Source organism: Hoplias malabaricus, chromosome 17 (genome assembly GCF_029633855.1).
Source record: "Hoplias malabaricus isolate fHopMal1 chromosome 17, fHopMal1.hap1, whole genome shotgun sequence".
NCBI lineage: Eukaryota > Metazoa > Chordata > Actinopteri > Characiformes > Erythrinidae > Hoplias > Hoplias malabaricus.
In genome coordinates, this window is record NC_089816.1 from 12,795,924 (window position 1) to 12,823,813 (window position 27,890).

General features: G+C 39.8%; 1 protein-coding gene across 2 annotated transcripts; it reads left to right on the forward strand.

Annotated features, from left to right (window-relative positions):
* The first annotated feature begins 13 nt into the window (after positions 1-13).
* On the forward strand, positions 14-27,483 carry gramd4b (GRAM domain containing 4b). Of its 2 annotated transcripts, none has more exons than XM_066649766.1 (20): positions 14-298; positions 1,360-1,404; positions 4,648-4,855; positions 7,849-7,975; positions 14,457-14,577; positions 14,695-14,753; positions 16,115-16,250; positions 16,685-16,710; positions 16,856-16,947; positions 17,426-17,517; positions 17,742-17,790; positions 17,926-17,997; positions 18,132-18,175; positions 18,364-18,473; positions 18,559-18,713; positions 23,005-23,155; positions 23,880-23,973; positions 24,111-24,201; positions 24,315-24,383; positions 24,460-27,483. In XM_066649766.1, the coding sequence occupies exons 3-20, from the start codon at positions 4,697-4,699 to the stop codon at positions 24,577-24,579; spliced, it is 1,767 nt and encodes a 588-aa protein (XP_066505863.1). In that variant the 5' UTR covers positions 14-298; positions 1,360-1,404; positions 4,648-4,696; the 3' UTR covers positions 24,580-27,483. The 2 variants fall into 2 exon arrangements, with proteins under 2 accessions (XP_066505863.1, XP_066505862.1); XM_066649765.1 differs by lacking the exon at positions 1,360-1,404 and adding an exon at positions 18,963-18,980 and having other exon boundaries at positions 243-298.
* Positions 27,484-27,890: the final 407 nt, after the last annotated feature.

A 27,890-nucleotide genomic window follows, 5' to 3' on the forward strand; every position in this document is an offset into this window, starting at 1 on the left:
CAGCTTTAAAGACAGCGGCGCTGAGCTTGTACCACGTTATTAATGGTCAATTACCGCGTTATTACAGCTTCACTGCAGCGTTTTTAAAGCAGCTGCCATGCCGCACGGTGCTAACCTTCACTTCACACAAACACTCATCTCTTTGTGTGTGTGAATGTTGTAAGCTGTGTGTGTGCGCGCGCCAGTGTGAGAAGAGGAGCGGACCGTGTTGTTGTTCGGGGGTCTGGCAGCAGGCGGAAGACCGGAGCTGTAGGGTGACTCTCGTTGACAGAAATCCGCGGCGGATTACTGCAGCACGGTGAGGGAAATGCTTCAGAAACCGACTCAAATGCGCTGGGCTTTTGTTCCAGTACCGTTTCTAACTTCAGTTCATTTCTAATCTACACGGAGACACCGTGCCTGTGTGTGTGAGCCTGTCCTGTCTGCTCTGCCACTCTCTCAGATGTTTCTCCCACAGCTGTAACATTAGGGCTGGACAATAAGACGATATTCCGCCCTCATTGTGATAAGTTTAGCTATAGTGATATACATAATGCTTCACTGATATCTCCACTACTAAAGGACACTGTCTAGCTGCAGTTTATCTACCAAAGAGGGCACAATTTTAACCTTGTTTAGTGTGAGAATCGGAAGAACATTCTTTGGGGGTCTTTGTATTGGAGGCTGGTGATACAAAAATGTATTTAAGGATCAAGATACATTGTTTTAAATGTTTTATATGCATATTATATATATGTCTATTATACTGTTGTGTCCGTACTGAAATATCAGGGTTCTCCTAATCCCTTGTTGGGTTGAGTTTTTGGCTGCATGCTGACGCTATCGATCCAGGAGAAGTTACTGTGTGGAATGTTATCTTATTACTACAGTACTGACAGCACCAAAGTTTCAGTTACTATTTTTTTTCTGATAAAGCCAAACTTGAACAAACAGTTGTGAAAGCTCGTATTGATTAGAACTCTGTATGTTACAAAAGCAGCAGGTGCTAGAAAAACAGCTTGTGTGTTTTTATCTGTACAGTGCAAGCGTGTGAGCTGGTGATAATGTAAACTCTTTTCCCCCTAAACTCACCCTAACAAAAAATAAGCGGCCATCATTTGAATCCTACAGCAAATAAAAAATTGATGTTGTTTATCGTCTGCAGCCTTTTATTGACATCTTCTCTGCACTCTGCTGAGAGTCCATTAGGAAACGGATTTAGAAATGTAAGAAACTAGGAGAGCCTTACAGATAATGTTCACTACCCAGTCTCACATCCTTTCAGGAACTGGACATTCTGTGAGAATGAGAGGAGTCTGATTATTGTCACTCATCTCTGAGGAAAAGACACTGACACTGATCTCTGTCATCGTCTTTCAGGGAGTCTAATGAGTAAATGACCAACACCTAATCATCCGAGTGCTGGTGAGTTGTATTTTGCCTTTTTGTAACTGCAGAGATTTGGGTTTATATTCCATTTTAGTGTTCAAAATAATTTATTTATTTATTTATTTTTTGCTGAGGGGTGGGGCTTACACACTAAAAGACAAAGGGCATATATATATGTGGAAATATGAATGATGAAAACTCATCAGGTGATTACTGCTGATAAAAAAGGACAGGCATTAAAGAATACAAGAAGTGGACTTAGGACAGAGCCCTTTTGGACACCTTGATGGCAGGAAGTGATTCATGAAGACAGTGGCAGCGGTACTTTAGTGCTTCCGAGCTCTGTCACTGAAATGCATGTCCAAACATTTGAAAATAATCTTGAGGCATGATTTACCAGCAGACAAGTATCATTTTTAACACTCAAATGCAGTGGAGTCACTCAACACATGTGTGAATTACAGGGAAGTGTTTACTGTTGATGGAGTAGTAGTGAGCAGATGGATATAACTGATTTTAAAAATGAGTAGCCTATTATTTTTAATTACAAATGTGAGGTTTTAGGTCGTCTTGGAGGTTATTTGGCATTGTGCTGTTCTGTCACCTGGAGCAGGTCATGCCTGAAAGAGTGGCATTCATCAATAAACCATGAAAACTCAACACCCTGTTGATTTCTATCAAATGAACTGAGTGTACAGCATGGTGTTTATATTGGATTCTGCAGGGTTTTGTTCAGGAGAGTATTTTAACAACATCCAAACTTTAAATTCTAAGGAGGTTCATTTTTGTCTGCTTCAGTTTAAACTGTTTTGACTTTAGGGCTGTGACTGAAGGTTCTGATGAATCGACATAAATTCTGACACAGATGGATACCCCATGCTTGCATTATTTATTGTGGAAATGTCAAGAAAACCATGACCCACCCTTGACTTTTTTCTTCACCAAACTTATTGTCCAACTACTGTTATTTACATTCCTCCAGGGCTTTTTTACATTCTTCCTATATTGGATTGTTTGTTTGGAAATTAATAGCCCAGTGTTTATTTTTGTCTGTTGCTGTTGAAGTGCAGGTGAATGCAGACAGGAACGTTTTGTTTGGTCAGTTGTCTGTGTAGTTCGTCAGCTTGGTGGTATTGATAGAAAGTGTTTTGTTATTCCTGTCTTATGTGCTGTATGTAATGTATGTACAAATACACATAAAGAAAATGTGATGCAATGGGATGTGAAGCATCACAGGTATGAGGTATATAAAACTACACAAGAGCTTACAGCACCACCTTGTGGAAAATCTTCAACCTGCTAAATATGGTTATAAGTGAGTGAGTCATAGGCCAGGTGTTTGTGGTTACGTTATATCTAAATATGAGCTTACATGATGAAAATCATTACAAGGTGAAAATGTAATCCAGGTCCTTTAAGTGTATATATATTAGGAGAGGGTGTTTTACTGGCTTTCCTATTCTTATCTCTGCTCTTTTCTGTCTGACTCCCATTGATGTATCTGTGCAGGAAGGCCATCTATAAAGAAATATCAGTTGCTGTGCCCTGTTACCAAGCTCTTTCCTCATTAATGGAATTCCACTGGTGGTTCTTCCATGAATGAGGAGATTGAGGCTTGGGCCTGGGCCCTGTCAGTTTCCAGAGGAGGCGAATGGGAACACCACTCGAGCTTTTGGAGTTTCTGAGCTCAGTCCCACATGCTTTGTTCCCAGACTGGCTTTGTTTGCTCGGAGGTCAAGCCATGGCACTGAATAGTGATTTGGCAGAGCAGTGGGTTTGGTTTTCACTTTCTACACTTTTCTACACTGTGGGGGCTTTTGGCTCTCCAAAGAGTTTCAGGGTTTTATTTTCTTTCAACTGTTAATCCAGAAAGATGCGCTACTGCAGTCTCCACACCTCTGCTTTATCACAAACTATGCCGACATGTGACAGATCTAAGCAGAGCTGTGTGTGGATTTCTGTTGCAACATTTTCAGAAGTTGCTGAAATCTAACCTGGAAACGTCTGGGAAATTTAGCCTTTGCTCTCTCTTTACCAATATTCCCCCCTCTAGAGACAACGTGCCAAAACTTATAAAGCCAGCCTTTAGGCTTGGAGGACTGAGAGGCCTGTTTGCATAATCAATGTAGCAGCACATATTCACCCTCTTTGTATTCTTGTTCTGTTGTTAAAATAACCATCAATGTCTATGACCATTCTTTTTTAATTGTAGTGAATTGAGTCATGTTGTGGATGAAAGTCGGCAGGTTGTAGAAATGATTTCATGGATACAAACAAACTACATAAACGGTCTTAAAAAACACAGAAAGCTCTTTCTGAACTGTTGGGTGTGCCCAATTAGTGAAGTCTCTTTTTATTATTTATTTATTTTTGTCTAATAAATATGGCTATGTTCTATGTGTCACACAGTACATTGTAAGGGTTGTTACTTTATTGAAATAATAATATGTGCATAATATTTGTTATTTCTATATATAGTGTGGCCTTGGACGTGGCCTTGAGAGTGGACTATCTTAGAAAAGCTCAGATTTTGTGTCTATTTTGGTCATAGTGGTGTTATAATTTTACTACAACTGTACCCCTCTTTACCACTCAAATAGATTCATACATTGATCTTACTTTAGTCAGTTTATACCCAGGCCATCAGGCCCAACATTAGTCAGCTGGTATACCTAGAAGCTTTTTGGAGCTAATGAAGCCCAGGCTGAATCCTAATGAACATAGTGTACAGAATGAGATTCTCTCTCTCTCTCTCTCTCTCTCTCTCTCTCTCTCTCTCCTCTTCTTATTTACACTGTAATTGAGGCAGCCCAGTCCAGTTCACAGGCCTCACACTCTAGTGCTGAGAGTTGTTCTCATTGTGAGAGAGGCTGACTGCTAGCTATGAATCCCTCCAGTGCTGTGAACCCATTTGCCAAGAGAAGATGTCTTTGTCACCCTGTTAATGGGCTCTTGTTCAGGGAGAGTTTCTCGCCGGATAGGCTTGGTATTGTCTGTCCTCTGTTCGTAGGTGTGTCTTTATCTGCCAGCTTATTTGTTCAAGTATGATAAGAAAATACAGTGAGTAAACATGTATTTCCAAAGGAGCTTCATAGTCATTAGATCTAAGTTTGATACTTAAGACTCCGCCCGTTTTTACAGTTTTATATGTGAGGTCTCCTCCTGTTCATCAGTGCTCCTTTACTGAGCTCAGACATTATACACAGCCATACACTGTCCTTTTGTTTTATTATCAAAGTCCGATTTATGTTCAGGTTTCATTTGTTTTTGGACCTGCAGACTTCCCATCCACCATGCTGAGATAAAAGCAAGGAGCTGTTTACTGAAGATGCTAAAGCGACTAGACAAGATAAGGTTCCGAGGACAGAAGCGAGATGAGTTCTTGGACCTTGCAGAGTCGCCCAATGCGTCGGACAGCGAATGTAATGATGACCTCCTGATAAAACCTAGAGTCTCCATCAAGGATGCGGAGGAGCTGCGGGACCCTGTAAGTGGTGTTTTCATGTTGAGTGGTGTTTCTTTCATTTTCAAAGTGATTTTTCATTTATTTTTCAAGACATTTCCTTTAATAGCAGATATTCAGCATCACTGTGGCACACTTTATTTGTGCCATCTGATAGTCTATGTGCAATACTTGTGAACAAATTAGGGTAATATTGGCAGCTGCAGAGATTTGGCCTTACATGTCGTTTTAGTGTTAGAATGTTCAAAAAGACTTGGATAAATATTATTGGGTAGTTAATTAATTTGGTTTGATGTTTTTGGCGCTCAGACTAAAAGACAGTCTGATCAGCATCAATTTGGGTTATCCTATACTGATACTAAAAACCTTAATGTTGGCTAATACCCCACGCTCTACTTGGGTGTGTCATATAGCTATGTTTATGTGGCCCTGGTAGTTCTATTTCACCAGTTCCTACCTATCAAACCTCAGGAGAACAAAATATTGTGACACACATTGTGTGCTATGGCCCTATCCAGGGCATGATTCTGCCTTGTACCCAGTGATTCTGTTACCCGGTTCGTATGTTAATACCATCAATATGTGCTTTAATATTGAAAAATATTACCATACCTTGACATTTATGAGAAGTGTAATGCTCCTCTGGCTGTTTGTAATAGGAAAAATATAACTTTGCAATCCATGCAGCAATGGGACAGAATGCTAAAAATGACCAAAAATGTTCAAGTGCAAAAAGAGATTTGTAGATTGACTTGAGTTCCAACACCGTATCAGCCACTTACGCGTGTTTGTCTGCAGTGTCTGAGAGTGTGTTTTACACCAAGCTTCCTTTGGTCATTACAATGCAGAGGCCCTTGAGAAGCACAGACACAGGTTTACTAACCTAAAGAAACCTTGTTTAAAAAATGTCTTTGTGGCTCTGACATGACAGTAGAGTCCACATTTGTAATACCTTTAAAAGTGTACCTTGATTTACACCAGTAGATTATATGGTTGACACTGATTCTAGTTATTTGCAGTGATTTTAACTCAAGTGTTTTTTACAAGACTCTAAATATGTGTACTATTCACAATATGCAAATTAAACATACTCTTAAGAACTGAAAGACTATTAATGAGAGTTTCCAATTTAGTCCCAAGCTACTCTGTCTACAGAAATATAACCTTCAGTTTTGACTGATATTTGGCCCCTGAATGGAGCCCTCTATGGTTCATGCATCAAATGAGACACAGGACAAGAAAAATTGTTCAGGTTATTGATTATAGATTTTTGCTGACACATTTTTCACAGCTGTATCTGGTTTACAGGGCCTTCCAGAAATAGCCAATATATATATATATCACTCTGGACAGGCCAGTTTACATTTACACAATCAAAACTATGTGTGTGTTTGTGTGTGTGTGTGTGTGTGAATTTAGGCCTACTTACACATTGCCACTTATATTTAGATTTTTTTTCTAAATCACTACAGTTGGATTTGCAGCATTTTTTAAGCATTTCTTGTTCCACGTCAGTGTTGAAAGTGGTGCATGTGCTGTTTAGAGCCAACAGCAGAGAGGACGCTGCAGGAACCAAACACATGAAACACTGTGTCATATCACAGTGTTTAGCAGTAAAAATAACCAGGCTGACTTGACTCCACCCATGGTGGCTTTTGAGGCTGCTGAACAGGCTCAACAGAGAACCAGACCGGTTGATTAATGAGCCAAAAAAAGCTGTAGCTTTATTACATCTTGTCAGACAGTAGTAAGACGGAGCGCATTTCCAAAGGACTTTTGCTCCGATATCCATTTGATTTGTCTTACCTATTCCTGCAGTTGGAGTTAAGATCAGCTTGGTGAGATTGCTTCTCTTTTATTACTGAAGCTTAAGAAGGTAAACTCATGTTTGCCCATAATGAAAGGCAATGGGAAAGCATTGTTTCTCTTTCTGTACTTGCATCATCTGTGGTGTTTTCTATTTAATGCTAATGCTAAAAAACATGCTTTCTTGTTTTCCTGCTTATATTTAAGATAGTTATTCAGTTGCATTATACATGATAACAGGGTGTAGGGTGGGTGCAGTTTGTTGTGGCTAGAACACCATGAGATTCTCTCTTTCCTTTGTGCTTCTTTGCCAGTAAGATCAGTTGACAGATTAGTTGCGTCTCCACGAGCTTCTGAAGGGCGGCTGCTTGGGCACCAGTTACCTTGGATACGGCTCCCCCTGGGCCTTTGATTGGTGACCTCAGCCTTGTTTTGTAGAATCCTGGTAATGTTGTACTTCCAGGAAGATGATGGTTTAATGCCCTGGTCAGGCTGGAGTCATGGAGCCCGACTGCACGCCTGATTCACTGAGCCGTAATGGAGAATCAATTTTCTAAAGCAGGAGACATGACCTGTCGAGCAGGGCTGCACTGTTACAACAGTAACATCTGTCTATGCTGCATCTGGAAGTCTCCTGCTTAAGTGGAAATGATCATATATCGCCATTCGTTCATCTCCTCCAGCTCCTTTCTCCTGGATCCTTTTTACCTTCTCTATGGTTTTGTTTATTTAGGTTTACTTCTCTTTTGTAAAATCTTTTTTTTCTTGAATATAGAAAAAATCACATCTGTGCAAATACTAACTGACTCATATTTCTCATATGTGTAAAATACATATGAGATTCTGATTGTGAGTGATTCTGATTGTGAGAATAAAATGATTTAGCAAATGCACCTTTAAAGATATGTTTTTGCTTCAGAAATATATGTGTTGTACTCTGTAGACGTACTATTCCTTCACCAAACCTTTTGCAAACACATTAAAGACTTTTAAAATGTTTTCTTAGCTTAGTATCTTAGTCCTGGTTTACGGGTGTGCCCAATTTAGTTTGTGTGTTTTTGTTTGGACAGTGTTGGGCTATTATTATTATTTGTATGTGTGTGTGTGTGTGTGTGTGTGTGTGTGTGTGTGTGTGTGTGTGTGCTTTGAGTGCATACCTGTGGGATATGACATCACTATCTTTCTCTGTCTCTGCTACTTTGTATGTCTAGGCTGGTCCAGGGTCCATCACCATGGCTGCTGCTGCTGCTATCCAGGACTACCAGAGGACTGAGGCGGATAGACTCAATGAAGTTAAAGGTCACCTTGAGATTGCCTTACTGGAGAAGCACTTCCTTCGTAAGCAGCTACACTTTTACACTGTTGTCACCACAGTCTCCCAGGCCCATCCTGAAACCTGCTTGAATTATTCATTCATTTATTCATTATCTGTAACCGCTTATCCAGTTCAGGGTCGTGGGCTGCTTGAATTAGAACTTTGTCATTTTTTTGTTAAATTTTATAGTAATTAAATTTGCATTTTTATGGAATTTTCCACTGCATGGTCCCTACACTACTCTACTCAACTCTACTTTTTGCTTTTTTCTCTTTCATTAGTGACAGGGTACTTTTTTGGGTAGGGCTGTGGCAGTGGAAAAGCGCCTAAAATTCATATTCACTAGGGCTGGCCTGAAAGCACCGCACAGACATTTAAATAATGAGGTATCTAAATCCTTTTTTTTTCTAAATCCCCCTTAAAATCATTAATTATTGAAATGTTATCCTTCTGGAACAGCTGTGCCTTTTTGTTAATCATATTTCATTTGAATGAAACATCATCTGCAGCTGCTCGAGATTCATTTCTTACATTCATCAAGACACAAGCCTTTCCAGCATCTTCTTTATTACACGTCACTTTTTCTTCACGCGAGTGAAATGTAAGCTGTTAACATGTTGTATGCTTGTTGGCCTGGTAGGTGCAGACCCCATTAGTTGCTCTGTGATGTAACATGGAGACCTGACAGAAGTTACCATGCAGTCATCTAAATGTGTTTATTTCCCTGTATAACAACCATAAGGTTATGTAATGACATGTGCTGATGAAATGCTTGTAGTTTATTCAGTTTTTGGTGCTAACAGATGAAAGGTTGCAGAGTAAAAAAAAAGGAAAGGATTAGTAACAAATGAATTTTTATGTATGCAAATTAGGTGAAAAAGTCTTAATAGTCGCTCAGACACTTCCAGTAACTATTCTGTGGTCCAAAAGCAGTTTTAAATCAGAGCAGTGAAATGCAGAACGTGGCACAGTTAACTTCACCCAGCAGCAAAGTGTGTTTGTGTGTGTGTGTGTGTGTGTATGTGTGTGTGTGTATGTCTGTGTGTGTGTGTGTGTGTGTGTGTTAACTGTTAACTGACTGGTTCTATCTCAGTGTAAATCTTTGTGGTTGTCCCCTCTAGCAGTGGAATGTAATCACTCTCAGCAGGATCTGAGGCTTTATTCATTTCTTCAGTGTGTGTGGGACTAAGCTTTGTGACCTGTTCCACCTTTCCATTAGTGTGGAGATTATACCTTCACCAGTTAAAGGGTCAATACACACACACACAAACACATGATTACTTACAATGGTTGTAGACCTCTCCTTTTGAACTTCCATTCATTTAGCATTTGATAAAATGTTAAAATGACTTCTATGTTTACATTTGATTTGTGGTACTTTAATGGCTTATCTTACATTAGATGTGTCAAGGGACCAGCTGGTTCTAATTTTAGACTCTGTGTGTACGGTGTGTATGAGCGTGTGGCTCTGCTGAACGAGAAAGCTGCAGAGGCCACACTAGGATTTTCATATCACTGCCTGCTGCCTGTAAATCTAGGCGAGGCTTATTAATAGGCCGTTACACAACACAAGCCTCTCGGTTTAGAAGAAGGGCAGATATTGATGGACTGCTGGAGGTCTTTGACTCTGGGTTTTGATTTGAAAGCCTAACAGCGTGACCTCAAAGCTATAGATGGCGATTTCTGTGTGGGAATATTTTGCTTTAGAATTATAGGAATAGTCCTATAATGTTTTCATGCTTGCGGTGGAGGACCATTATTAACACTGTAATTCAGTTCAGCACCAGGTCTAAAATGGATAAGGAAGTCTTTTTTTTTTCTTTATGCTGGCATATATTTTGTCATTTGCAATTATTGAAAATTAGTGTTTTCAAGTTATTTTGTATTGCAGTTAACATGCAACATGCAGTTAATGGTAACCAGGATGTTTCCTTACTAGAGGACTTTTGTTTGTAGCAATATTTCACCAGCTAGTGTAATAATCATCAAAAATTAAACCCACATTTTTCAAGTAATTATTATTTTAATGAATAACACCCAGTCTATTATCAGAGCAGGACTGAATAGACAAGGTGTTTGCTTTCACCGCACCCTTGTATGTGAACTGCGCAGACTGTTAAATTCTCCCTCACAGTCTTGTTTGCTAATGTCTTTGCATTTGTACAAGAAGCGTGAAAGCATACAGCTGAGTTACTGTTGAAAGACCAGGTGATTTGCCTGAGGTAGAACTGTGGACATAATCAGCCTTTAGACTAACAGACATGGCCTCCTTTTCTGTCTCTGGGGACAGTGTCGTCAAATTAAATGTAAAAGTTCTGGGAAAAGTTTGCCATTGTTTCCACGAAGGGCTCAGGCACGGGACTGGGCTTTGTGTTCACACTGCCATTCTTAACACGTTCGTTCAGCGAAGAGAGGCATGGCTGCTCATGCACACAGTGTGTGGACACATTGTCGTTTGTTTAGAAAGGCTTTTGTCCGACTCTTATAACTGCATAAGCAATTAGGTCATTCATTAGCATCTTTTCATGCATTCGCCAAAACTGTTTGGTGTGTATCAGTCATTTTTAGTGCTGCTGGTTTAAGGTTGTTTGCAGAAAAGCCTGCAGCAGTTACAGTTAGTTAAAACTGTCATGGGACACAATGGGACAAGTCCTAACTCGACGGAAGAGATAAACAACATATGGAACGAGTTACACAGCAATGTTTTTTTTTTATCTCCATTCTTTGGAAAAACGTAATAATTTCTCTATTATCTACATTATTGCTGCTAAATTTGTTGTAGTATAGTCGTTCAGGAGGAGTAGACAATAGCACAAACCATGCCGTTTTTATCTCTTGGCTGTTCTCAGACCAGTGGTATGTTAGCCAATGGATTAACCCTTAAACATTGATTCCACAGTGATATCAATTCTGATGTACTCAGGTTTTTCTCGACATACTTGTGCCATCCAGTCTATATTCAGAAAAATATATTAGGACTTGATTTATCTAAATAATAATATCATATTTTTGTCAAGTTTGATGTTACCAAAAAGTGCAAATAATAAACCTCTCCCATTGAAATGGCCTTAAAGGCAATGTAGATGATTCTGGAGAACTATTGTTATAGCAAAACCAACTCCTTCCACACTTTGTGTTCATTCAGAAACATAGCTTAAGGTGGAACAATATGTTTACATAAGAAGTCAACAGTAGCGTGTATGTAGCTGAATTTTAACTGGTCTGTACATTTTTACTCAATGAATTACCACAGAAACTCATGTGTTACTTGAGTTGTTTAGTTTTGTAGCACTTTAGCAGTTAGCTTAATTTAGAGTCCACCTCAAATTATCTGTAACCGCAGAAATATGTCAATATTACCAACCTGAGAGGCAGGAAGAGAGCAACATCCTCATCTCTTTTCATGCTTTTCAACATTCTGAGGTCTTTCCCCAGTCCAAATATCTTCAGATGCTTTTTCTCAAACATGGCATAGCCAGAGAACACTTAGATTGTTTCCCATTTACGGGGGCAGGGTTGTGTGCAAACACAGAAAATATTCTATTGCACAAAAAGACAAAAAATTTTGAACAACACCTTTAGGTGTAACCACAAGCCTTTCTGACTGTTTAACTGGTTTTGGCAGGTGAGCTAACATGGCAACAGGAGCCTCTAGACTCCCAGTGTGAGAAACACAAGAATCTGATCTTTTATTCCTGCCAGGGACACATTCACTTTACCAGACTGCTCAATATTTACAAGCTGTTACTGTTTAGAGGGTGTGTGTGTGTCTGTCATAGGTTGTGTCGCAGTGCTGGCACTTCTGCCTATCACGGATACAGTTCCTCGTCCTCTGTGAAACATAAGCCCATAAGGTTAAACGTGTGTCTGGTGGGAATACAGATTACCAGTTGAGATAGCAGACACAGCACTTCTGCCAAATCGACTTTTATCTGATTTGAAATCATATGTGTAGATTTGATTTTTATCAGTGTATTTATTGAGTAATCATGCATGTTTAAAGGCTATCCTTCCTGCACACCTGAGGAAATTGAATATCTGTGCTCTAGCAGGGACAAAATCTGCAGACAAATGACAGCCTTGCTGTGGTCTGCACTTCTGGGACTGAAGGGCCCATCCCACTGATATGCCACTTACTGCAATGTGCTGGGGGTCAGTGGAGCTTCCTCTGACGCAGTGTCCCAGCCTCTCTAATGAGTTAGCAGTGTCCCCACATGCAATGTCCAAGTTCACAGCTTTGAATTAAACAATGTGTAACTCAATACTCATGTTTTTTTTCCTTGTTTGGCACTTCATCAGTGTGAGAAGAAGAGGTTAGGGACAGTCATAGTCACAGCTGATGGAGTAGCAGGCTTCTTGAGATGCAACAGCATGCTACAGTTTACAGTTTACGTGCCTGACATGTCCTCTTCATTCCTTTACTTGTTTAATGACACTGGGGCTTCGAAAAAAACACATCAGACCAGTTTCCAGCATGCAAACACATTGAAAGCAGAAAATGGTGGGGTAAAATCTTCTGAATATTATACTTCGCCTTTGAGCAGATATTGAATCTGTGGATTTAGGTCCATAGTTCATAAACAAGGACTGCACTACACTGGGAGATTTCTTATGTGGGCAGTTAGAGTACATGGTTAGTTCAGCAGCTCTGTTAGGCTCTACCACGACCAACATTACTGCACAAACAGATCTCTGAACCTCATGTGAAGGATACATGTAGGATAACTGAAATTAGTATTAATGAATGTATTTTGTGAATGGAGTTGAAATGTTAGCTTGTGTGTCTCCTCTATTACACCTGCCCTTATGTCAGCATCAAGGGGTCTTTAGGATGAGGACAGAGCCACTGGCAGAGCCTGAGCCTGAGCTGAATTATAAATGAGGATGAGCTTTTTTCCAGGTGACCCTGGTCACGCTCAGAGTGAAGAGGTTTTTTGGCTTGCCTGATTTGGCACCTGTGGGTTTTGACAAGTCATAAATGAAAGTGTGAAATTGAATGAATCTGCTTACATTTCCTCATGTCTGGTGCCTATTGGCTGGTTTTGGATTAGAATCAGAGTTGACTAGCTGTCCAAATGTAGCCTAAATGAGATTGCCAATGAGAGTGTTTGTTTGATACAGGCATGAAGCAAGTTGATGGAGATTTAGAGAGACATTTATGCTCAAGGGAATTAAGATATTTAAACATGTTCTACCCAAGATGACTCTGGGTGCTTGTTGACATTCAGGTGTATTCTCTTTGAACAGATTCTGGATAGGAGCATCATATAAACAAGTGTTTCTCGACCTGTTTTAAGTCATGCCACCCCCATTCCAACTAATTTCTAAGAAATAAAGCCATTTGAAAATTTTTACCCCTACTACTTTTTTTCAAATGTTATCTTGCCTCTTGGGAGTTACAAGTTGTTGTAATTAAAATCTTCCTTGAACAACCTTTTAAAGCCCTGATAAGTCATCAGAACACAGTTTGGACAAGGTGGAACTGGATATTTAGAGACATCAACATATTACAAGTGATGTTTGGTATGACGTAAGGGGACATTATGCATTGAAACTACTCTAAACAAAGGTTATACACTGGTTATCATTCATTCAGTCATTCATTGTCTGTAAATGCTTATCCAGTTCAGGGTCGTGGTAGGTACGAAGCCTACCCGGAATCACTGGGTGCAGGGCAGGAACACACCCTGGAGGGGGCGGCAGTCCTTCACAGGGCAACATACATTCACACATTCACTCACACACACACACCTATGAGACCCCAATCCACCAAACAACGTGTGTTTGGACGGTGGAAGGAAATTGGAGCACCCGGAGGAAACCCACACGGACATGGGGAGAACACAACAAACAAGTCACAGATAGTCACTTGGAGGGGGACCTAAACCCACAACCCCAGGATCCTGGAGCTGTGTGGCAGCGCCGTGAAGCCCACACTGGTTATCAAAGTCTATCAAAAGAGAAAATACTAATACTTGTGGCTTTCTTTGTTCACTTGCACAGCTATCTTTACTGTGATTTACAAGGCGTTCATAGCCCTTGGTTTGAAGTGTGCCCTTGAATTAATCTCAGTTTTAAAGGGTATACAGCCTTTTTTCTTAACCAGAATTGAGACAGCCCTACCCCTAGGCAAAAAGAAGGGGTAGGGCTAAGAGGTTTAGGGCCCTCTCATGACCACAAATAAAAAACAACAGATTAACCTTCTTCGTGTTTCCCCGCTCAGAGGGCCGACCTCACATGATTCACTGCTGACACTGCATTATTGTGTTATGTAGCAGAATAAAAATATCATATAATATTGCTACACAACTTATTAAACAGTTTTCAGAACCAAGATTTAAGAATTCATAATTATATACCAGCATTTATCCTCAAATTTGAAAGAGACTTGCTGAAATTATTATCTGAAGTGTAATTTGTGTGGAAGTGTTAGGAAACTGTGTCAGGAATTCCCTCATCCGTTCTCAGCCATGTCCCTGTATTCTGCTGTTCTGTGTCTCTCAGAGGAGGAGCTGAGGAAACTTCGAGAGGAGACAAACGTAGAGACACTGAAGCAGGAGCTGGAGAAAGAGCGCACAAAAAGAGTCGAGCTTGAACAAAAAATGAATGAAGTTCTCAAAACCAGGTAGGACTGGGGTGGGGGGGTGTATATAGTTGCAGCTCAAATTTATTATGCTTTATTAGCTTAGCATTACATATGTTCAGCCAGATTCTGTAATATTTTTGTATGTGTCACACATAGGCTGGAGGACTCTCCACCACCTCCTCCCAAAACACATGGCCCTACAGTCAATGGAACAGGTGAGCTGACAGAGATGGCCACTGCTTTGGTGTCCCATGTCTGTTTTTGATTTCAGTTGCTGTAAAAGGTAAAAGCTAGATCTCCACACTACTTAATTCTGTTTCCAGTCATGTCAACTTCAGCCAGATTGTCTCCTGTTAGTATTTCTGGCCTGTATCTGCCCTAGCAGTGAGTGTTACTGTAATTATCCTTAAAGTCCAGAGTATTTGACTGTGTGCGCTTTCTACGGAATGACTCTTGCTAGTTAATATGGATGAGAGAAGACGTGTATTTGTAATGTCAAGATCATAGCAATAATAATAATATCTGCAATGATTTGTAATCAGAAATCTTTTCCAAACAGGTCACAGGTGTTTGTGTTTGTATTTGTGTGTGTCTGTCTGTGTGTGAGTGAACACATAGAGAGTGGTGGGACACATACTTTCATACATTTTCTTTGTTTGTTCAGCAGGGAACCAGGTGACCACTGTTTGTATGGGATTAGAGTTAGGTCCAATTCCAGGGAAAAATTGTTTTTAAATTAGGCACAGTATCAAAAATAATTCACAGTAATTCTGAAGGATAAAACAGGTAGTGTTGCAGTCACACAGCTCCAGGGACCTGGAGGTTGTGGGTTCAATCCCGCTCCGGGTGACTGTCTGTGAGGAGTTGGTGTGTTCTCGCTGTGCCCACGTGGGTTTCCTCCGTGTGCCCCGGTTTCCTCCCACAGTCCAAAAACACACGTTGGTAGGTGGATTGGCGACTCAAAATGTCCGTAGGTATTAGTGAATGTGTCTTTGTTGCTTTGTGAAGGACTGGTGCCCCCTCCAGGGTGTATTCTTGCTCTTGGCTCTGGACCCACCGTAACCCTGAACTGGATAAGCGGTTACAGATAATGAATGAATTAATGGTTTGATACAGAAACATACACAAACACAAACACGCACAGTCTCGTCTCATGATTTAAGGGGACTTCCATTCATTTAGAATTTAGAGACTTACCCTTTAAATCTTCACCTTAAAATGTAATGATTTGGGTCATGGGGACATGGTTTCTGCCCCATAAGGACAACAAGTCACCACAATGTGAATGTGTAAACAGACTTTGGTCCCCACTAGGTAATGAGTATTTAGACAAACCCGCCCAGCCCCCTATGCTATAGAAACTAAAATGTACAATCATGCAGTTTATACGGACTGAACCAGATTTGCCAGTGCTTGTATCTGTTGCCTAAAATGCTACACTAAACACAAATAGTCAGAGCATTGTTCACTATGAACATAGCATTTAAATTAATTTGTTTGAACAAATGTGCAATGTCTGTGAAAACTATTCTTTTTTGGTCCTGTTCCTACACTAATAGCCCTTTCCTACTGACAGGAGAGAAGCAGAAGGGGTCTCTGAGCTCTAAACTGTGGAAGTGGCTGTACGAACACTTTGGCGTGTATATAGAAGACTTCCGCTTCCAGCCTGAGGAGAACACAGTAGAGACAGAGGAGCCACTCAGTGCTAAAAGGTGAAGTGACCAGAACAGCTGTAATATGTCAATGTGTCACATGTGGAACAGAGCAATTCAACCAGTCACCTCTGCTCATTAAACATATGTTAGTCCTTTGAAAATTCCACTTAAGTGTGGTTCTCCGGTGGGATCATTATTTAGAGCATGTCCTTATGGTGCTCCATGCATACTGTGACCATTCAGAAATCAGTTTTAACAGGTAGTGCTGCGTTCTATGTTTAGGCTCCTAGTATTCACCTGAGAAATATTAGTGGTTCTATTTGTCCTGGTTTCACTGAGGAAGACTTTCACATCGAGTCACTATAGTCCACCCCCCTGGTGGTGGTTTTCAAACAGATGTTTCTTTTATTTTGTAGATACAATTCAGCAGTGATCAATGGCTGTTGGTGCACTGGTAAATAATTAATCTTCACCTTCTGCTCTTGTTACAGATTAACTGAAAATATGAGACGACTCAGTAAGTAGAGACATAGTTGTGCTGGTTATAATAGAGCCCAACAATTCCTACATGTTTTTCTGCCTTTTTTGGCCAAGGTTTACTACAGTATCTGATCTGTTACTTTCAGGACATCTTCTAAATGTGTTTGTAAATGTGTTTACAGAGCGAGGTGCTAAGCCTGTCACTAACTTCATGAGGAACCTTTCTGCCTTATCCAGCTGGCACTCTGTCTACACATCAGCCATTGCTTTCATTGTGAGCAACACACTTACACACACAAACACACAGGGTGACTGTCATATGACATATTCTACACTTTGGATTAGTGCCACGTTTAAAATTGAACACAGATATAGAGATGCACTATCTCCAGTTGCGTGGCTTAATTATGCACTTTTTATTAAACAACACGTTAATCAAGCTCTTTCATCAGTTACTGACAATATCCAAAGTTTGTTTTTGTTTTTAAATGTTACAAAATAGCATCATAAGAACAGATGTTCAAATGGTCAGTACAAACAAGTTTTAAGGTGTTTTTCTGTAACATATAATTGTAATTAAAAATTCTAACATGCACCCATGATGCAGTATGATGGGGGCATATAAAGTAATGAATATTGTGGCTGATGTTTTTTTTAAGACGACAGAATATTTGACCTTATATCTAGCAGAGTTCTCTCTCTCTCTCTCTCTCTCTCTCTCTCTCTCTCTCTCTCTCTCTCTCTTTCCATAGATCTATATGAACGCTGTGTGGCATGGCTGGGCCATTCCCATGTTTCTATTTTTAGCCATTCTACGCCTGTCCTTAAATTACCTCATAGCAAAGTAAGTCCAATAACAGTTCATGCCAGTTCTGATTAAACTTTTACAGTTTGGAGCAATAAATTACTTAATTATGATTATTGAGTAACAATTTATTTTTAGAATAAAATTAGATCTGCATCTAATTTAGACTGTATTGTGGCATGGAGTCTGTGAGCAAAAATAAAACATTCTAAAATAAAAACAGTCAAGTACATTAATAACATGTCACCATTTTGCTGTTTCAGAGGCTGGAGGATTCAGTGGAGCATTGTGCCTGAGGTGTCTGAGCCAATGGTAAATAGAAGCACAGACCTATTAGTGCAATAGATACTTGGAAATAATTGGTCATCTATCAATGAAAATGAAAAAGAAAAGATTATTTCTGATTCACTGTTTTTTTTCTCTCTCTCTCTCATTTTTAAACCACAGGAGCCTCCAAAAGAAGATCTGACTGTTTCAGAGAAATTCCAGTTAGTGTTAGATGTGGCACAGAAGGCACAGGTATACCATCCTGATTCATTATTACAGCAGAGAACATGGCCAACACTTTACTTACGGCAGCAAACAGTAGAAATATGTCTGTTCATACTTCAGATGTTAAAGAAAGGTTTATTAATAGCTTTATGTTTTCACAGAACCTGTTTGGAAAAATGTCAGATGTCTTGGAGAAAATCAAGAAGTGAGTAGTGAGCAGTATATTTTATATTTTATATATTTTCATTAGTGTCAGAAACAAACACATGTACACATGTAGTAAATGAGAAAATATGAAGCAGGTTTTATTTTTTTTTTTTGTATGGTGTGTTGTGTAATTTCATCCAGCTTCTGTAAATACATCCATGTACATTGTGTATGTGCCTTTTGCAGTCTGTTCATGTGGGTGCATCCGGAGATCACTCAGAAGTTATATATTGGTTTGTGGATGGCATTTATTGCTTCATGCTTATTACCGTACAAACTCCTGGGCTTCATTATTGGTAAGATATGTGCACATACGTTCACGGGCATCATTTGAAAATAGATGTTGATGGTCACAAATTAATCATTTCATATTTACACCAGGGCTGTATGCTGGAATCAAGTTCTTTATAATTGACTTCACCTTCAAGAGCTGCCCCAAACTTAGGGATAAGTATGATACCCCCTACATCATATGGAAAAGCCTGCCGACTGACCCACAGCTCAAAGAGCGCAACAGCACCACCCTCAACAGACGGGTAAGTGTTTGTTTGTGTGTGTGTGTGTATGTTAGAATAAAACCTCTCCAGTACATGTTAAAGAAAAGCATTTTAAATCCAAAGACACCCTCAAATATTATATATATATATATATATAACTAGACATTTTGATTAGGAATGTCACTTCAAGTGATCAGCCTGTTTCAAGTGTCCTGGAGAGCTAAGGCCAGTAGTTTTATTTGGAGTAATAGTCTGTCACACTTGTGCTCTGTTATCTTTCTCTCTCAGCTGTCTGGGTTTGAAAAGGTAGGGATACTGATGTGGCCTTTGGCTTGACAGCAGTGCCTGTGTTTGCCACCACTTGCTGATCCTGCGTGTGTGTGTGGATGTGTGTGGATGTGTGTGGATGTGTGTGTGTGTGTGTGTGTGTGTGTGTGTGTGTGTGTGTGTGTGTGTGTGTGTGTAAAAATAGATAAGGGATTTTAGACCAGTAAACATCTGGAGAATGGATCAAAAACCTACAGCACAGTTTTAATTTATGCATACAGAACAAAAATATTTTATTAAAAATTACAAGTATGCTTTTGATTCATTGCCATTAGGGGGTTATTAGATTTTTCTTCAGTTATTGTGTGTGTGTGTGTGTTGTAGGAGTTACATATAGTTGTAGTTAGTAGTCAGTAGCTGGGACACCAGGGGTTTTGACAACAGAACAGCCAAGCAATGTCTACAAAAGCACAATTTGGAAGAAGAAGCAAATAAACCCCTCAGGCATTGATTAGAAATCTGTATTTTAATGTGTCTTACATGTATATTAATATATATGTGATATGTGTTACACATACTTTCACATAGATAATGCAGTGGAAACTTGGTTTTTCTGGTGTCAGTGATTAAGAATATATATTTCTATAATTTATGAAGTAAGTTAGAGCCTACTATGCTTCTGATATATGTATATTTAGTAACAGGGTTACAGGCTATGTTTTGTTTTGCATTCAGAACACATTTGTTTCTGTTTGTGTAAGAAGCCTTTGAGTAATACAAATCTATTCATATACATAGCATATTCCATCACATATGATGGGCTACAGTACTTGCAAAAGGCTGCCCTTTGTTTATTATGTTTCCAGTCAAAATGTCCATTAAGTGCAGGATTTAATTTTTTGGCTGATTTTTTTGATGAAAAGTTAAGTTTCCAAACTCAAATTAAAAAATACTTTAAAATATGTAAAGAAAAGGTGACTTGTAGATTACATGTAAGACCTGGCAGAACACTTAGTCTGCCCCCTCACATAAACAGTAGGCCATACAGAGATTTTATTTTATGAGAGACCTTGAGGAGAAAAAAAAAGCTTGACTCCTGCTTCAGATGTGAAGAAACATTTCCATCTTTGTCCATCCTTTTACTGTGAGAAGGCAGTTTAACACAATGCAGCGCTCCGATAGTGTAGCGCTCACAAAGCTGTTACTGAGAAAAGGAAATAGAGGTGGTCTTAGAGAAGTGAGCTTGAGCCCTGAGGGGAACCGGTTCAAATCCCAGAACGAAAACAACAAATTCATCTACAGCTGAAGTGCACATGAGCAAAGCACCTGACCCCTAAACTGTTCCCTAGGAACGGAGGTAGTTGGCAGTCCCCTGCTCCGGTTGTGTATGTGTTCACTGTCCCTAGTGTGTGTGGAAAATTGCTTATAGTGTGTGTTTGTGTTCACTACCATGGATGGGTTAAATGCAGAGAAGCAATTTCGTTAAAGCACCTTGGAAATTAATTTCTTTGTTTGTTTTTTTAATAATTCTAAACTTGGGTGTTATGTGAAAAGTTTAAATAAAAAACACAAAACAGAAATTACGATAAATCTCTCCTCAAAAATGACCAGTACTGCTCTGTAGAGTAGAGAACAGTACTGTAGAATGGGCAGTCCTAAAAGTGGGTAATGCTTATGTCAGTATTACCCAGACCAATCAGAAGGCTACCATAGCCACGCGTACTCTCTGAGTCAAAGAAACTGGTGAGCTAAAGATTAGGAGCCATCTTAGTCAGCAAACTATCTATCCAACTATAAACCAAGCTATGGAGAGGGAGTGTTCCTCCTAACAGCTTAGAATTGGCTGAATGTCCATTGAGTTTATAAAAGCACATAGACTTGCAGCAGCCCACAAAGGAAGACGTCAAGACTGGAACACTATGACTACCAAAACAGTAAGCTCAACTAACAATGAGCTAGGTGTGTATTTAAGTATGTTGTTTTTAATTCTGCTGGAGACGCAAGAAACTACCAGTCTGTCGCAAACCATGAGTGCAGGTTATTTGCTCCTGGAACTTCTGAATCATCTAAATAATAATCATAATGATACATTACATTTATATCAAGAACTAGAAAAAAATGCTCACAATCATCAAGACATAGAAACATTGAAAGGCATAAACAGAGCAAACAGAACACAAAATAATACAGAACAAGCATGAATGGATTAAGTCTGAGTACAGCAGACATAGCAACAAGACTTAGTTGTCTGTGTGTATAACAGAGTAGCAGCGGAGATAGCAGCCGCACTGGGAGGGCGTGTAAAGCAGAGTAGCAGCGGGGATGACAAACCCACTCGGTCGGCAGTTCAGCAAAGTAGCAGCGGAGATAGCAGCCACACTGGGCCGGCATGTAAAGCAGAGGAGCAGCGGGGGAAAGCATTCATTTGGAGACACACTAGAAGGTATCCCTTGGGTGCAATTATTTTAACAAAATAATCACAATAAACCACCCCAAAGACACACAAAACACGTCCGTAGGTTCATAATGAACAGCTGTATAATGCCAATTCTACCCGCCTGTGATATTTATTTTGTATCCTATGTAAAATGACAACTGCAGTTCAGAGTAAAAACCCTGCGACTACTCTGTCTCAAGGCTGGGTGTTGTCATGGTAACGTTCTCCTGTGATAGTGTCAATTACCCACTATCATTTGTATTGGACCATGCCCACACCATTCTCAGAGAGTGCTCTGAAGAGCGTATTTTGGTCATTTTTGAGGAAAGATTTATCATATTTCTGTTTTGCTTTTTGTGTGGCACAGAGGCGCAACAGGTAGAGTTGCTGTCACACAGGGACCTGGAGGTTGTGGGTTCAAGTCCCGCTCCGGGTGACTGTCTGTGAGGAGTTTGGTGTGTTCTCCCCGTGTCTGCGTGGGTTTCCTCCGGGTGCTCTGGTTTCCTCCCACAGTCCAAAAACACACGTTGGTAAGTGGATTGGCGACTCAAAAGTGTCCGTAGATGTGAGTGTGTGAGTGAATGTGTGTATGTGTCACCCTGTGAAGGACTGGCGCCCCCTCCAGGGTGTGTTCCCACCTTGCGCCCAATGAATTTTGGGTAGGCTCCGGACCCACCGTGACCCTGAACAGGACAAGTGGTTACAGATAATGAATGAACAAATGAATGTTTTGTGTTTTTTATTTAATCTTTGCTGAAAATTTCACATAACACCCAATTTAAAATTACATTAAAAAAGTGAAATTTCAAAATGAGGGGCTTTATGGGATCAGTAACATGACTCTTCTAAAAAAGGAAGACATTTAAAATTGAACAAATGTAGTTGGTGGTTGGTAATTTCTGATTTTTTTCCTTAATTCTGAAAATAAATAACTTAAACGTAATGGACATTCTGATAGAAATTTAAGTCAAGGGTGGTCTCTGATCTTTGTACAGCACTGTATGATTTTCTTGGCACTCTGCACGTATCGTCAAAAGAGATGTAGAATAAATAGAATAAAACCATCTTCCCTGTTACACTGAATATGTTTCATGTAAAGAATGTTCATCAGGCCAGCGCACAGATGAGTCAGAGATGTTTCTGTCTTTAGGAAACACACTGTCTTATTGTGTCAGTCCGGTTTAGCTCAGGTAGTAAAGCAGTGCCTGTATGATTCCATGGCTTTGCGCTTTGCACGATTCCACTGCATCCTTCCCTGACCTTTCTCGCTGACATCTGACAGCCAGAGAGGAAGGAGTTTGGCATTTTTCATCTCAGTACACAACCACAGCCAAGCCTCAGTGGCCACTGCTCACTGCACTGGTCTGTGCTGGATGAGGCCTTTTCTGGAGCCTTGCTGATCTCACCAGTGGCTGACACTGGCGTGATGAAGCCTGAAGTCAACACCCAGCAAATAGGCTTTTGCGTTTCAGTGCTGATCTGGGATCAGCGCTACCTCTGGATTGTAATGAAGAGGAAACAGTAGGTTCTTGATCCTGTATCAGCATGGAAGAGGTCCTCTGCTAATCTAGCCTCCCTGTCTCGTATTGCTACTGTGTTTTAAATGAATCTGTCTGCCCCCTGCAGCAAATCCAGCCTATGGTGGCACGTGGAAGCCTGGGAGCTGGAATGCCCAGTGGCATTGGTCGTGAGGAAGAGAGCGGGAGGGCCTACAGCACCAAGAGAGGGCCATTCCATGAAGTCTTCAACCTTTCTGAGAATGAACGCCCCCTAGCAGGTACGAGCATACTAGTGCTACAGCTGCAGCTGCTATTGCCTTTGTCAAACTGAAAGGCATACATTTTCAACTCCTGGAACAAAATGATGGATTCACCACACCTAGAGGATGTTCACCCAGGTTTACTTTGTAGGGGGAAAAAGCACAGATGTGACACAGAACGGTTTTCATCGATAGATGAATATTCTGACTTTGGTAAAAACATCCCTCAAAAAAATGTAATTAAAAAAGGTCTCTCGTATCTGGATGTCTATCAGACATGATGAAGGAATGCAGATACGTTTAAGTGCATCTTGCAGAAATACATAAATAAATGTTTGATGTAACCTATTACTGTAATTCAATTTTCAAACGTTCTCCTGCACTTCTGTCATTGTAGTAGCTTTTTCCATAGTAACTGTTTCCTTAATGGAACTCATAATGAATGCAGTGACCAATAAATACTCCTCTGCTTCATTTTTAGATTATTTTTTGTTTAATAAAATGACAATTGTCATTTTTAATGCTACACAAGTGACCATGAAATAACAAAAAAGCTGGAGAATATTTGAAGTTTGAATTACAATTATATGTTAAACACCCACAACATGTACTTATTTGTACATCTAATACCACTGATTTTTAGATATTTAATTTACAGCATAAATGCTAACTGCTTTTGTCAACAGCACTGTTTGCTGCATTATTATAATTCATTATGTTGTTTATGCATTTCTCTTTGCAGTGTGTGAGAATGGATGGCGATGCTGTTTGATCAACAGGGACAGGAAAATGCCCACTGATTACATACGTAACGGGGTCCTCTATGTGACAGAAAAGTACGTCTGTAAACACTACACACACAGCTTTTCATTTTCAGTAAATGTAATTACATTTAATTTATGTTGCACAGTCATCTAAATGATATTAGTATATTTTTAATTTTTACCCAATGGGCCTTTCTTTTCTCTTGCAGTTACTTATGTTTTGAAAGCTCCAGCTCCCGGTCCACTTCGTCAAAGAAGAATAAAGTCATCAAACTCCAAGACATTACAGATATTCAGAAGGTATGGCTGTATGAAATGCCGTGTAGAGAAATCTGTGACTGCTCTTTTATATTCTTCTAGTTCTACAATTAATTCTCTGCCTGAATATTTGTACTGCCTTTTGTTAATTGCAGTATAAGGTTTTGTCCGTATTGCCCGGCTCTGGGATGGGAATCTCTATAGCCACACCATCCACACAAAAGGTAAGCAGCAAGCATTCAAACTTAAGTTACATTTACATATCTGGAGACTCTGCTCATCCACTCTTTTCTTTCTCAGCCTCTAGTGTTTGGTGCCATGATTCACAGAGACGAGGCCTTTGACGCCATCTTCAGCCAGTACACCAAGATCATCGGCCCCACTCCCTCCATCACCACAGTCACCAGCCCGGAAACATAGAAACATGCAGCACATAACTGCCCAGCGGCACGAGTCCTTCTAGAGCTCCATTTCACTATGGAGACTTCGACTCAGAAGAAGCTCCATCTGCTCTGTCTCTTCAAACAGAGGAGGTGACAGGACGAGCAGAAGAACATGGAATCCATTTCCCGTAGTCGGTCTCTGCTGCATTTTAAAAATGAGACACTCAACTAGTACACTGGAGCTTACTGTGCATCATGTGTAGCAGTTCTCTGACTAACACTGAAATGCCATTATGGAAAAGGAGCTGGTTCTCCTTGGCTTTTCTGACAGGATTCTTGTCTCAAGTGTGTGTGTATGTTTATGTATTTGTGTCTCATAACTCTTGTGTCACACAACCTTTTAACTCTTCTTCCTGCTGTCTTTTTCATTTGAATTGTATGGTATCACGTTGGCCTTGTGCAGGGAAACTCACTGCAGTTTGTGGTGGTTTGTTTTTCAGTAGTAAGACCTGAAATGTTTGAGGAACACAACCCAAAACATCTCACACAAATCATAGCAGCTGCTGCCTTCTTCTGTAGAGTCGACCAATACCACTGACTTTCTTTTTGATTCGATATCAAAGCTTTTTAAAAGTATTTCCTGTGCAGAAAGTGGAAATCTTTAGGTTTTATTAAGTGAGAACTGGTAATGCAGCCATCAACTTTTGTTACTATTTCCCATTTCCTTATTTTTGGGAAATGGAAAATAGTTATTTTTGTAATATACAGCTTTTTTGTGGTGGTAAGTTTTTTGCGAGAAGTGGACAGAGACAGATCAGAAGTAGATCCTATCCTTCCATTTATTTGCTTACATTTTTCCAAGCTTTCAACATCAAAAACATTCCATTTTAAAGAAAATAAGTTTAGCGCTACAAGTAAACTACAAATCAGCATCGATCCTCCCATCTGTGGCCCTCAGATGTGTTTGTAAACACAAAAACATGGCCTTTCACTTGTACTCATTTCTCCTCAAAGCTTGAGTCTCGACCCAGGCTATGAGATCCAGCTCCATCTGAATGTGGAACCCATGCACCTTAATCACAGGACACTCTCTGGATCATGTGTAGATTTGGTTTTAGGTGTAGATTAGTTTCTCTGAGTGATCAGTGGTACCTCTGAATCGTGTGTTATAGTAATGTAAATGCAACCTCATACAAAAGCACAAGAGCGCCATTAAGTCTTATTCATCAACTAAACGTGCACAAATTGGGGTTCTTTGATTGAGGATTTATCAGTGTTTTCAAAGCTGTAAATCTGTTTCTCTGCCGTGTTTGTATTTGTGCATGTCACCAAATGTAGACCGTTTCATGCCTCTCTGTATCGAGTAATCGTTTATTGATTTTTTACTGGCTTTAACTCCTTATTAGCCTGGATCACATATGCTTCCAACAATCAGCATAAACATTTAAGGCATGATCTGTTTCACCTAAAATGTGGGGCCATTTAATGGTTAGTTCCCTATAATTTCTGCATCTTTACATAGACTATAGAACATGTCGATAAGTTTTATGACCATCTCTAAACTAATAGTACATGCTTTTAATCTTTTGATTTTTTTATATATAAGCTAAGAATTAAGTCCCTCCTCTTTAGCAACTCAACTTCCATGAAGCATAGTTAGTTACATTAACATTATTCATAGGCCTTTAATTGTTTCTTGGTTATTCTTGGCACATGAAATAAGTTGAGTTTATTTATAATTCCATTTGATAGCACCTTTAAAATTACAGCTGTTTTTATTGGGAATTTAGAGATAGTTGATCTCTGAAAATCCCCATTGTTTTGCGCAAGTATGGATGTAGCCTACCTAAGCCTGTGTACTTTGACTGGTCACATGATGCTGTGGTAATCTGCACTTTATACAATAAGTAGCATTTCTTTTTAATTTCATAACGGTAGTATTCTGGCACATTGTTCTTAGTAATTGTCAGCAATTCACTTCTTTAATCTGCATAGATGTATTTTGGGGTAAAACTATGGATAAAGCTCTCGCATTCTTGTGGCTGACTGTTATTCAGTTCATTTTTAATTGCAGTGTAATCATGAAGCATCGGTAGAGAGCCAGTAAACGCAATAGAGAAGAAGCACAGAATGTTTATACAATAATTATTTGCCAAATATGTCTTTACAATTGTTTGCTGTTTGCCTTGCCCTTAAGCTCTTCTGTTTAAAGGAGTTTTGAGTGAAACTTTGTCTGAGGCTTGTTTGATCCCCAGAGCAATCCAGGGGCATGAAAATGGGGCCTGTTGTATTTCTGTAATAAATGTTAGTGGCACTGTGTAAAGGTACTGGGTAAGACTATGATTGTTACGGCTGTACAGGACCCTTTATGAGGTTTGATTTTGCTTTTAATTTGCAGTATTTCCTCTGGGCTCTTTCATCTTTCAGCCACATCCTGACAAATTTCAGTCGTGTGCTCAGTTCAGATGATGTACACATTCGTAAGCAGCTACTAATAAACTTCCTTTGATCAAGAGCATCTTCACATGGACATGCCACATCTAAGTGTTACTCTTATTGGTTGTCTGTGGTGTACAGGCCTGTGTTAGTGTGGCTAGCCAAATACTACATTTAAAAAGATCTTTTTAGTAGAGGCACATTTTTTACTAAAATATTAACAATTCTCAGATTAAATCAGTTAATGACTTGATATATAGTTTTTCTTTTGCTTTATTATTTTTTTTATTTGTGGATTGTCTTTACATTTTGCCCATGCTGTTCTGTAATTTGGTCAGAGGTAAAATCATTGTCTCAGATTTGTGCAGAATCAATAATCTGTAAAAATGCCCTATATCTATAAAAGGAGGATTTCACACACAAAACACATTGGTTTTCATCTTAAACAGGCCTCTGAACAGATGTTGTCTACTATAAATGTGTTGTATCTTTTTTATTTAAGTAAAACCATTTAATAACAGTCCACTATCTTCTTGTTTTTATTAACCCATCTTATTTATTCATTCATTCATTATCTGTAAGCGCTTATCCAATTCAGGGTCTCGGTGGGTCCAGAGCCTACCTGGAATCATTGGGCGCAAGGCGTGAATACACCAGCCCTTCACAGGGCAACACAGACCCACACACACATTCACTTACACCTACGGACACTTTGGAGTCGCCAATCCACCTACCACCGACCAACGTGTGTTTTTAGACTGTGGGAGGAAACCGGAGCACCAGGAGGAAACCCAAGTGGACACGGGGAGAACACACCAACTCCTCACAGACAGTCACCCGGAGCGGGAATCTAATCCACAACCTCCAGGCCCCTGCAGCTGTGTGACTGGGACACTACCTGCTGCGCCACCG